The sequence below is a fragment of the Manduca sexta genome, chromosome 5 (genome assembly GCF_014839805.1).
Source record: "Manduca sexta isolate Smith_Timp_Sample1 chromosome 5, JHU_Msex_v1.0, whole genome shotgun sequence".
NCBI lineage: Eukaryota > Metazoa > Arthropoda > Insecta > Lepidoptera > Sphingidae > Manduca > Manduca sexta.
The window spans coordinates 2,114,889-2,127,721 of NC_051119.1; the positions used below are offsets into that span (position 1 = coordinate 2,114,889).

Here is a 12,833-nt window from a genome sequence, read left to right on the forward strand (position 1 = left end):
AGAGTGCGAAAGAGAAAGAAGACGGTGGGACGTCTTGAATATTATATTGACAGAACTCTAGTTTAAAACAGGACAATGTCTGTCAGGGTCAGCAGTTATAAATAAATATATTACTTATTCTTACTTGGTTTTTCTGATAATAATCTGACGTAACCATTCACGTATATTCTATAGACACGAACGTCGATATAAACTATTTGTTCAAAATCTGAACTAAAATGGCAACCAAAACGGCACTGTTATAACCTATTTCTTGAACAACAAATAATTTTAATTACTTGACTAACATTTTTTATTCACATCCAGGTTTACTTAGACTCGAGTTTTTATATTATGAGCGCCTCTCCGTACATACGCACACGCTGTCAATGTTGAAACTATACTAAACTCAGGTGTACTGATTGCAGTACAGTTGAGTTGGACACAGTTAGTGTTCGGAACGCCAGATCTAGTACGTAGTACATATATATCGATGGATCTAACGCTTTTACGTAATCCGATGGAGTCTACGTTTGAATATCAAAAATCCATTTTTCAAAAAATATTTAAAAAAATCGGTTCACTCAGTCAAAAGTTGTGAAGTAACAAACATAAAAAATCCCTCGAATTGAGAACCTCCTTTTTTGAAGTAGGTTAAATATAAACTGTTGCCATTTGTGATTACATTCTACTGCCGCTGAGAGGACTTTGACCAACATGCATTTGTATGTTAAAATTAAATTAACGTATATGATCCATACACGACCATATAATGACAAAAAACAAAATGACTAATGTAGACACAATCAATCATTTTTTACATGTCTATGTTTGTTAGCCTGACTATGTCTGGTTTATTCAAACATCGGACTTTTGGGTAAACGCTTTAGGCGCTCGCAACCCTTGAAAATTAAGCAACCATGATCAGGCAACCCACTAACAGGTTACGAACTTCGGCTCAGGACGGCCAATGAAAGACGATGAAACATCAACGATAAAGAAAAAACATGTTTTTAATCAATATTTTACGTACAAAAGTTCTATTCAATCAGTATATTTTTTTTATTTATTTAGGATAAAGGGTTACACACTATAAAACCTAAAAAATAAAATAAGAACTAATATATAAATGCGCAACCAGCACCGTTATCCACAGCAAATATAAAAATAAATTTTCTTTTGGCGAGTAAGAGGGAACAAGTCTAATTATTGTTACATTGTTAGCCCTGACGTCACACTGATTATTTATTTATTTATCACTTATACAATACCTTTACAGGTACTTCAAACGTGATACAATATTGTCGCTAAGCCTCCAAGGCAATTCTTCATTCATACCGAATGTGCATACATGCACGGTGGGACATTGGTCGCGGCCCTAGGCACACGGTTCATTGTTTAAACCTCATGGTGGTAACTATACATTGAGGTGTACGAGGGCCTAATAAGGCTTGGCCTTCTCCCTTCCGCCCGTCATAAGAAAGTTCCTTTTCCTTCCCCAGATATCCCAACTTTCCTGCAGACCCTTGCAGTTGCTAAGCCTGGGGATTCTAGTATCCCATTTGACATTTGTGTGACAACACAAAACGGCCCAGCGGAAGATCAGTGCTGGTTTTTATCAGCATATGCTGAGCTGGAGTCGCTTTTGTGACGAGCAAATAGATTTAAGTATTTTTGTTTCTGTTAATTATTCTGTAATTTTGCTTGTTACAAATAAATATTTTCTTTCTTCTTTCCATTTGCAGGTTTCCCCTGGTGTTGATGGGGGGTCCGATAATAAAAAAAAAAATGCTGTTAATTGAAGTTACTATTCAAGAACACACTAATTAATACATTACATTTTAACCTAAAAATAAAAATAATTATACGATTAACACTTTAACCTGTGAAATATTTAAAATACATATTTATATTGCGTGCTGAGGACGCTATGTAATGCTTAAGGTTTAGGTTTTTTGTATAGAAAAAGAGTGTTCACGTGGGCGATACTGCGAGCTATATTTAGTTACTAAATAAAGCAATAACAGTAAACATTTCCATTAAGAATTGGTAGTTAAAATAAAGATTTTTAATCGACTTCAAAAGAACATTATCAATTCGATGTGTATTTTTTTATGTTTGTTACCTCACAACTCAACCATTTATTAACCGATTTGAAAAAATCTTTTTCTATTATATAGAATAGTATAGATTGGTAACATAGATTTTTTTTCAAAATCGATTCAGTAGTTTAGTTTTTAAACTAAATAACTGGAATAAGTATGTCGTACAAGTAAGCGAAATGGCTAATTTTGCTTCCCTGTGCCTTTTTCTGGAGTTTATTATTATGTTATTTAGTCAAACAATTGCAAAGAACATAATGTATCAAGCAATAATAGTATAATTAGTCATAGACCGAACATTAGGACCAAATTCTGCAACAAAAGTTATTACCAATTGCTAATAAATCGGCTTAAAATGTTCGTGTGACGTCACAGCGTCCTTACATATTAATATAAAAATAACATATTTCCAGAAAATATATGCACATTAAAAACGTACAAATCTCCGTCCGTTAGGGAAAACTGCATGAATTGTTTTTTGAGTATATCGCGTTCAAAAAGACAGACGCGGCGGGGATACTTTATCATATAATATAAGCCTTCGAAACGTCAATTAGTACAGTTGCGTCGAATGTCGTGGTGGATGGTCAGAGTGCCTTTAATGTATAAGGCAAAATAACTCGGAAAAACAAGTTACCATCAGTATCTTAGTGCGGGGATCGGGTGCTGTTCAATTTTAGTGTTAATATGAAGATTACAGTTTTAATAATTTTACTCGGTAAGTTTTGATTTATGTATATTTTAGTTTTTGACTGCCTCGGTGGCGTAGTTGTAATCTAGCGCGGAGGTTCTGAGTTCAAATCCCGGGTCAGGGAAAAACAATTATGACTGGGTTTTTCCATTTTAAAAATTACTCAGTCGCAGGTCAAAGTCAGAAAGTTAGCGGTGTGATACCACCATGCCCCGGAAAGCACGTAAAGCTGATGGTCCTTCGCCTGATCTCTCTCCTGTGATGTCGGATTGCCGTTTCACAGAACTATGATAGTGAAAGAACAGAGAGTGTTTGTGTATTGCGCACACGCTTGTGCACTATACTATCTCCTGCGTACTTGGCTGATCTCCGTTGATATTAGCCGCTGTGGCCAATTTCAGCTAGGAAGGCATCATATAATATAAAAATATAACACTAGTGAACAAAATTTTTCATTTTCATTGTTTTGGTTATTCTGTTTTTGTGTACTTAACTTATTTGAATATTTAAGTGTGTTATTAAATTTAAAAACTGGTTTTTACTGTAGTTTAACGCACCTAATAAGTATGCTATTCCGTACATGCAAAAGGTTACAAACATAGCAACCATTATTCTGGTATATCAAGGATATAATATTTGTATCCAGTTATGTTGACCAAAATTAAGAAAAAGAAAAAACCAACTCACAAATGTTCTCTCTTTATATTATTAGTGTAATAGTATAAACATAATATCAGAACTCTATATACAGGGTCATTTGACATTGTATTACTAAATGAAAATTACCTATATATTAGTTTCTTGCTGAGCGAACTTCGTACCGCCTAACAATCGGCATATTGACATTAATATTTATACGATACTAATGTCACTCAATTGTTTTGCCTTCTCGGAACTCCTCCACTAACATTTAAACTTTATGGTATGTTATTAAAGTTCAAATTGACTTTTAAGTACTATTACGAATCTTCTGTATGGTAATATAGAAAAGTGTTGTTTTTAGATGTTTTCATGCAATTTTTAAATTTTTTCTCTCCATAAAAACCATTCTCGTACTTCAAGGAATATTATAAAAAAAGAATTAACGAAATCGGTTCAGCTGCTCTCGAGATTTGCGGTTAGCAAAACATTCAGCGATTAATTTTTATATTATAGATTTGTAGTCGGGTAAAAATAAGTTCGATACACTTAAAAAAACCTTTTTCCTTATTATATACATAGTATCAACAAACCAACTCCTTCATTAAATGTTGTTTTAAATGTGTCCTATCATTCAAGCCGGTAGTTAAACAGCGCCGTTTGGTCAAAAAGATAGGGCATTATTTTGTAGTTGGCTACAACATAAAACTCAATAGGTATAGCACGCGGCTTTGCCCGCCTGTCTAGTAATAGTAAAATGAAAAGTAAGTCTATTACAGAAATAGAGAAAAAGATTGCTATTTATACATAATAAAGATTTATTTAAAGGACAAGTTCAGTGTTATATATTGTTATGCATATTATTACATTTTTCGGAAACTTGCGTGTATTCAATGGACTTATAAGGAAAAGTTGTAACGCGCCGCCATAAAACACGGCGGTATCACGTGAAATCACCCCTCGTAGTTAGGGTTGTGAATCGTGTGCAGGGGCGTATACGGGGCCCACGAACTTTAGGGCCCCTCTTGGCCCATACCTACATTACACTAAGCGGGCGGCAAATTTCGGATTGGCCTAAAGAGCCCCCAACAAATATAGATATAGGACCCCTCTATGGTAAGCTACGCTGCTGATCGGGTGGTATTACTTTCGATTACCAGGCTTTGTGCTTTACTCTTTAATGTGCAAAATGTATGCGTATAAAGATGACGTCATGAAACGAAGGTTATGATTTGCTAAATATGGGAGCAATTGTTGAGCCTCTACCTAACTCTTCTAGAATAATGGCGTGAGGTTGTCCATTTTATTTTTCCTTGTTAACAATAAACAGAGATTCGTCACATCCAAAACTACTTAAATATGTTGCCTGCGTTACAAACACCGTTTCGTCAGGTATGATCCGTGGCGGACTCTTCGATTAGGTTTAAGAGCAATGTTTACAATTATCCTTATAAGCGACGATAGCCTAGTTAGGTGTAGAACGGACTGTTTAGACGAATGTTTGCAGGTTCAAACCTCAAGGGCACACACCTCTGACATTTCTAAAATTATGTGTGTATTCTGAGTAAATTATGGCTTGGTTTAACGGTAAAGGAAAACATCGTGAGGAAACTTACATACCCGAGAAGTTCCTTATAGGAATTTTGAGAGTGTGTGAAATCTACAAATTCGCACTAGTCCAGCGTGGTGTACTAAGACCTAATCCCTCTGAGTTGTAAAGGGGGCCCGTGCCCAACAGTGGGACAGGACAGACATATATTATCGGACTAATATTATTATTTTATATATTTAAAATTTATCAGAATTGTAATGACTATTTTAATTGTGGTATTAATCAATAGACTTTAATATTAAATAACTTTTAAAGTATACTATATCGGGCATATATATAGGGTCAAATCCACATTGAAACCCTTTACCTGCTTCAGATGGAAACATCTTTTTACATCCCGTATATACGAAAAATACTTTATAGGTCAAACAAGCATATCCATTGATTTATTATTTCACGATATCTTCGCTCTAATGTATGTGATTTAAATTGAAATTTATAAAGTCCGATTGTTAGACAAAAATAAAACTATTTTACGGATTTTGTCGCAGTTTTTATATTATAATTTCGTGGTCACGGTTCGGAAAGTCCGCCGAAGGCCGCAGTCTGAAACATTGGGAGAAAATTAAAATATAAAAACCCGTAAAATAGATTTATTTTAATGTCGTAAAGTCCGATTTACATATAGCATTGTTTGTCACGCAGTTGCTATTCACGACAACATATCAGACGACTTGATAAGGTCACAGGAACACGCTGGATGCAGGCCGCTACCGACTTTGGAAACCTTTAGGCGAGGCCTATATTCAGCAGTCGACTTTATATGGCTGATGATGATGGCGTGCTATTCTTGAAAGGACATATAGATTTCCCGTCTTAACAATGGCGATGTAATTCTATTCCGCCTTGACAAGCTATAATTGCCAAGCCGAAGCAATAATTTAACGTTATACGAGGCTGCTGACAGTTATTAAAAAATATATAGTTACACAATAACGTCGTCAAAAAAAAATTGCTAAAGAGAAGATGAGCCTGGCGAGGACGACCTTAACCTGGTGAACCAGTGTGACAAAAACATTTAAACGAAAATAAAATATCCAATCCCCGGACAGAACAGCTTAGCGCAATCATTAACAGCAGTTTTTAATTAACGATCCCAATCTCAATCTTCAATCCGAATGCGTAAATGAACCAATCAAATAAGTCACTTATAAGGATGTCAAAAAAAGGTTATGATTGGTCCATCTTTGAGATAGATCGAAAAAAGCTATTCGTTTATCGAAAAGAAGTAAATAACTTAACGATTAAATAATTATATCAGCCCCGTATTTCATGCCCCACTTTTGGGCACGGGCCTCCCCACTACTTAGCGATTGTTGAGTAAAAAATATTTTTTACATACTCCACAAGACCACAAATCCGTCCAGATGAGAACATCGCCGCGTTTCCCATCTTCCAACTCTTCTTTTAGCACGCATGCCGCGTGCCAACAAATTCGGTAATAATGGTTATATTGATTTTTAGATTTTATAGTGTGTAACCGTTTCTTATCCTAAATAAATAAAAAAAAAACAAATTGAATAGAATCTTTGTACGTAAAATATTGATTAAAACATGTTTTCTCTTTATCGTTGATGTCTCATCGTCTCTCATTGGCCGTCTTGAGCCGAAGTTCGTAACCTGTTAGTGGGTTTCCCTTAGCATGGTTGCTTAATTTTCAAGGGTTGCAAACGCCTACAGCTCTCACCCAAAATTCCGATGTGTTTGTATAAGCCGGCCATTGCCAGACTAACAATCATAGACATGAAATAAAAATAATTGATTATGTCTACATTAGCCATTTTGTTTTTGTCATTATATGGTCGTGTATGGATCATATACGTTAATTTAATTTTAACATACAAATGCATGTTGGTCAAAGTCCCCTCAGCGTCAGTAGAACGTAATCACAAATGGCAACAACAGCTTATTAGTAACTTCTTTAAAATGATAATTTAATTCGTTTATACAGTTACTCTGAAACATGAAGCTATTTACAATATCACCTTTTACATAGGACTTAGTATAATTCATAAAATGTTCGTGAGTTACACCCCTACCTACCCTTAGACGACCGGCGTGATTCTATACAAGTATTTGTACACGGTCCGTTACTGCTATTAAAATTTACATACAATGAAACCGTAACAGATCGATGTCTGTACGTTATAGATATTGGAGAAAAACTAGTATGGGGGCCTTTAAGGGTAACAGAAGCCAAAACAACAGTTTTTAGAATTTTTGTCTGTATTTTTGTACACGCTTAACGCATAAACTATTGAATGCATTTAGATGCAGGCTAGAAGGGTCATTTAGAATATAGGCTACATTTTATCCCGACAAAATATAAAGTGGGACTTTTATCCTGAAAAACTTTCACACGTGCGGTTCCGCGTACTTAGTAAAGTTTCATAAATATAATTGCGTTTTTTATTCAGATTATTAATGACTGTTGGGTAATTAATTATAATTAATCACCTCCTGGTTGATGTAATTGATACACGCGCAATACGAAACTGCTCCGAGATCTTACGTCAGGCGAAATAACATCGGATTTCTCTACTCAGTTTCTACCTGGACTTTGTACCCCATATGGCAGTAGGCTCACCACCCATTACCATGAGACGGAACATTGACGGTGAAATTGAATACCATGGTTGCACCTTTGCTACCACTTCAGGAATTAAGGCGTGATGTGTACGTTTATTTTTGAAATTAATGATGATTTGAGCAAGTCATTCACCTAACTTGTAGTCCCTATACTTAAGGCTAAAATGCCTCCCACTTTTCTATGGTCCAATAGAATGTCGACTGACGCGAAATGATAACCCCTCGGCAGTCGCCACAATTATGCTGGCCTGTTGGAACCGGATATATACAGGCTGATCACGGAACGCGACACACTTACCTGGGCGATTATGGCGAGTTTAAACATCTTGTGTACGGTGGTCAATATCCGGTCAGATATAAAATGTACCGCCAGCAAAAATCATAATTAAAAGTAACTACTCATTGCTAATTAAATTTGGGTTCTATCGCTTAGCACTTAATAATCGTGAGAACTTGTGAACAACAACTTTAAAATAATCTATTTATATACTTATATAATTATGTAATTGTGTAATTAATGTCTCTCATTATAATCTAGCCAACGGCTTGTATATATTCTACTGCAGGTATTGTATAATTATTAATTATTACCTTATGTACTCACATGTTTACTTTACATGGCATGGTTGGCTAAGTGACGTCATTCTAAATCCATTATGGCGGACGGCCCTAAATGATGGATTAGTAATTTTAATTACTATTATTTATGTCCGTTTCTCGCGGGTCCACCTGCAAAACCCGTCTCTGTATAACCAAAGAATACTTTTCCCACAAAAAAGTGTATCATATAAACAAGATGCTGGTCTATTTGCTTAAATTTTATCAAAATCCATCCAGCAGTGTCTGAGTTTAGATACTAACAAATGACAATATCTCCATCTTTAAAAACTTTCGTATTTATATTAGTAAGAAGTAAAATTCAGTTAATATAATATGCAAAGAAGACAAAATTTTATTACGAACTAATCAAATTGTTTTTTGTAATAAAGACATGAGATGTTTAGTCTTATTACCAGTACTTCAAACACAACAGTGACTACACACTGCTTCTTGCCGGCAGAAATAGACTTCGAAAACCAAAAAAAAAACTCTAACACCTTGATGGTCTTCGATACAAAGACTTCGGTTCTTTCCTGCCAGCCCGAGCTGGCTTCTTTGTTTACTTTGTAGTCTTCCATTTATTTTATGTCCAATTTAAATTTTCTATAGTTTATATAAGCGACTTTATTTAAGTAATAATTAAATGTTCTCATGTACGTTGACTTATCATAAGTGTAACTATGTTCGCCTAGGTGATGAATAAAGCATTTTATTTTATTTATTTATTATAGAAGGTCTACTACATCGCGGATCTTAAATTCGACTCAGGTCGGCCATCACGGGCATTGCTGACACCAAAATAATACATATTTGTTGCAGCAAAAGGAGTTATCAGCGCCAATGAAGGTAAAAGAAGTGTGGCTGAAGTGGATGCACTATTAAAGGCAGTGACAGAAGAAAGCTGGCGTGATGATGAGAAACCTTGCTTCAATGCCGTGGTGGCGATGTTGGACGGCGTGCATAACTCAACCTTATGGGCTACTTGGAGTAAGTATGCTATCCGAAAGATAGTGTCACATTGCCATATCACCGGACTATGAGAGTGAAAGAACAGAGAGCACCTGTCTATTGCGCACACACTTTTGCACTATAATATTTCCTGCGTACCTGGCTGATCTTCGTTGAGATTGACCGCCGAAGCCGAAATTCGTTGAGAAGAGATTCACATCCGCTATGGTCTTCCGTCTTCATCATATTTCTTACACCGTAGCAGAGTGACTCCATAAACCTAATGGTATGATGTGTAGCGTCTGGATAAAGTAATGATTGATTATCCCTCGCTAGTCGGCACAATTATGACGTCCTTTTTGAAATCAGATGCAGGCCGGCATAATTATGCTCTTACTATGTTCTATTTCTGCATCACCTCAGGTTGACTGGAAGAAATGCCTCTAGTATTAAGTCCGCCTTCACATGATTTATATGAAGTGCAATAAAATAAAATAAATATATTGTCGATTGGCGAGTGGTGATCATTTGTCGTCAACATTATGTGACCTCTACTCGATTTACCACCAAGGACCTTATTCTCTATGCCACACGTTATTTTTACAGTGCGTAACAAGCTCGTAACGCATCGCGCCACGTTCAATACAATAGAAATTGGCATAAAGAATACCATTCCACACAAATTTCACGAAGATAACATGACACGGCCGCGTTACGCGTTTGCAGTGTCATAGAGAATAAGGCCCCAGGTGTAGTAGAGCCACTTTATCATGCACGTAATAAAACCACAAAACCTTGTAGACAAAGTTATCGTAACGCAAAATCTTACGTGAGTCATTATGGCGGGTTCACATATTTACATACATATATATCCTTCGAACAATAATATACTAAAGAGATACTTTTCAGTGTGGGATTCGAACCAACGACCCGTGGGGACGCTGTACGGCTTGCGCTACCACTTGGGCAACTACGACCAGTGCCTCAGCCCCCCATGGCTGAAGGAACACCCTGAACTCCGCCCGCAATATTGTCTCCTAGACTTCCAACTGTCTGAAGGCAATTTGCTTGAAGGAAGAAGCTATTTTGAACCTTATGAACCGGCCACCACCTATATTAATGTAAGTCATTATTATTAACGACTACCTCGATTCTTGGCTTGAATCCTAGGTTAGGCAGTAATGATGAATTTGCTCAGTATCAGCCTGGAGTCTCGCATTTTGCCTGATTGGCTCGCCACCTATCACATCATGGGACGGAATATATATGGCCGAAAGTGGCTTCGCCAGTTGCGTCTCTGCCTATCCCTTCGAAGATAAAAGGCGTATGTGTGTGTGTGAGAAAGTTTTTTATTGCTTTGAGAGACGAGACGAGTTCGCTTTCGTCTGTTGGTAAGCGACGTGACCGCTCATAAACAGTAGAAACACCATCCAACACCTTGAATTACAAAGTATTGTTTAGTATTCCACTAAACCGCCATCCTAACACATGACATGTTAAGTCTTATTATGCCCTGTAGTTACACTGGCTACGATGTTCAAACCGGAACACAATAGTGACTACACACTGCTGCTTAGCGGAAAAAATAGACATTACAGTGGTACCTATCCAGGCGGACTCTCACGTATGAGAGAACCACCAGTGTGTTTAAAAACAAGAAAAAAAATCTTTAAGTTTACGTGTTAAAAAATGTCAACTGGGCTATTGAAACGAAAATTTACGATATTTTTCGATGATATAATTTTCAAGGTGCATAAAAGTATAAATTATAACGAACCGTTACCAAGAAATGTAGTTGTTTATTATTAAAAGTCCTCCACAGCTGACAATGACGTACTTACCAAGGTAATTTATATAAACAAAACAGTTCCCCAAGTACGCAATACACATTATGACGAAATTAATTTGCGAGAGTAAAAAAAAGTAATTTATGTGTCAGTTTGTGTGTGTGTATAATGAGTGTCAATGTCTTTTTACGCTGTACCATGAAAGGGCACTAACAAAAGAAGCTTTATACTCTAACTAGCTTTAGCTCGCGGCTTCGCCCGCTGAAGGAGTTTTCCGGGATACAAATCCCACTATATATTTTCCCGGGATAGTAGCCTATAATCTTCCGAGGGTCTTAAACTATCTCCATACCAAATTTCGTTTTGTTATACCACGTTTTATGTCACGTCTCATTCCCGTGGGAACGGGATAAAAAGTATCCTATGTCCGTCTCCTGGTTCTAAGCTACCTCCCTACCAATTTTTAGCCAAATAGATTCAGCCATTTTTGAGTTATAAATAATTAACACAACTTTCTTTTATATACATATATAGATTTAAATAAAAATAACTGTACCTTTGGATCCGACAGATGTTATTTTGCCACAGAATGCACGCTAAAAATAATTAATTTCTAATGTTAGACATTAAAATTAAACTATTTTTCGAATATTTGAAAGAAAGAAAAACTCTTTATTAAGCCATTTTCTCTGGACCAGATGGTTGAAAGTATTAGGTGCAGTACAGGGATGTGTGGTATAATTATTAATTGCACTTTATATACATAATAAGTATATCGGCGGACTTAATGCCAAAGGCATTCTCTCCCAGTCAACCTAAGGGTGGTGCAGAGATAAATAAGGTAGGTGCATAAGGATATTTAATAATACATAAAAGTAAGTAATTAGTAAGTATACATATTTTTTTTAGAAAAAATACTTAAGGTACGCAAAAAAAAATTGTCCCCTAGCATACTCACTTATACACCTCCACCATCCGCGTCCGTAGTGTGACCAATGTAATATTCGGACGTGACGTGAGTCCACCCCGTGACCAAGAAAGCAGCCTTAGAAGGCTGTGAAGTTAGTGCTAGAGCACTACCACTCTCTGAAGATACTAGGAAGCTATATAAAGTGGCAGCCGGAAGAAGTGATAACTAGTGCTGTCTTATTTAAAAAATGTAACTTAGTGATTAAGATTTCCATAAACCGGGGCGGCATAATCGCTTATGCGACTAAGCCCCTTCATTAAGAACAAAAAAAAAATGAAGGCAGCAGTTTTCGAAACGTCGGTTGAAAATTAAAATATTATAAAAACCGCGATAAAATCCGAAAAATAGTTTAATTTTAATGTCCAATAATTATTTTTTCTGTAGAAGATTTGAGACTCTTTTCTGCAATAAACACATTTTGTATATTGTGTACGAGTAGTAGTTTTTGTACAGGCGCGGTAGTGACTCCACTATACCTGATGGTAAGTGGAGTGGGGTCCAATAAAATGTCGACTGACGAGAGATGATTACCCCTCGGCAGTTGACACAATTACGTCGGCCTGTTGGACCCGGATACACAGGCTGATCCCGGAAGTCCGGTGGGCCACTATGGCGGGTTTTAACACCTTGTGTAAGGAGGTCGCTATTCGGGCAGATATAAAATATATACTACCACCTAAGTATGGTACTAAATGAGTCTAGTGCGGAGATTTTGGTAATAAATATATCTGGTATATAAACCAATCAGAACCCAGTTTTATGACATGCTTAATAATATCAGCCCGGTATTATATACTGTCCCAATGTTGGGTACGGTCCTCCTCTACTACTGAGAGGGATTAGGCCGTAGTCCATCACGCTGACCTAGTGCGGGTTGGTAGACTTCACACACTCTCGAAATTCCTATAGAGAAATT

At 36.5% G+C, this 12,833-nt stretch overlaps 1 protein-coding gene across 1 annotated transcript; it reads left to right on the forward strand.

The window, feature by feature from the left end:
* Positions 1-2,634: 2,634 nt before the first annotated feature.
* LOC115444623 lies at positions 2,635-10,299 on the forward strand. Its single transcript, XM_037443213.1, has 3 exons — positions 2,635-2,799; positions 9,032-9,199; positions 10,070-10,299. The coding sequence occupies exons 1-3, from the start codon at positions 2,769-2,771 to the stop codon at positions 10,297-10,299; spliced, it is 429 nt and encodes a 142-aa protein (XP_037299110.1). The 5' UTR covers positions 2,635-2,768.
* The last annotated feature ends 2,534 nt before the right edge of the window (positions 10,300-12,833 follow it).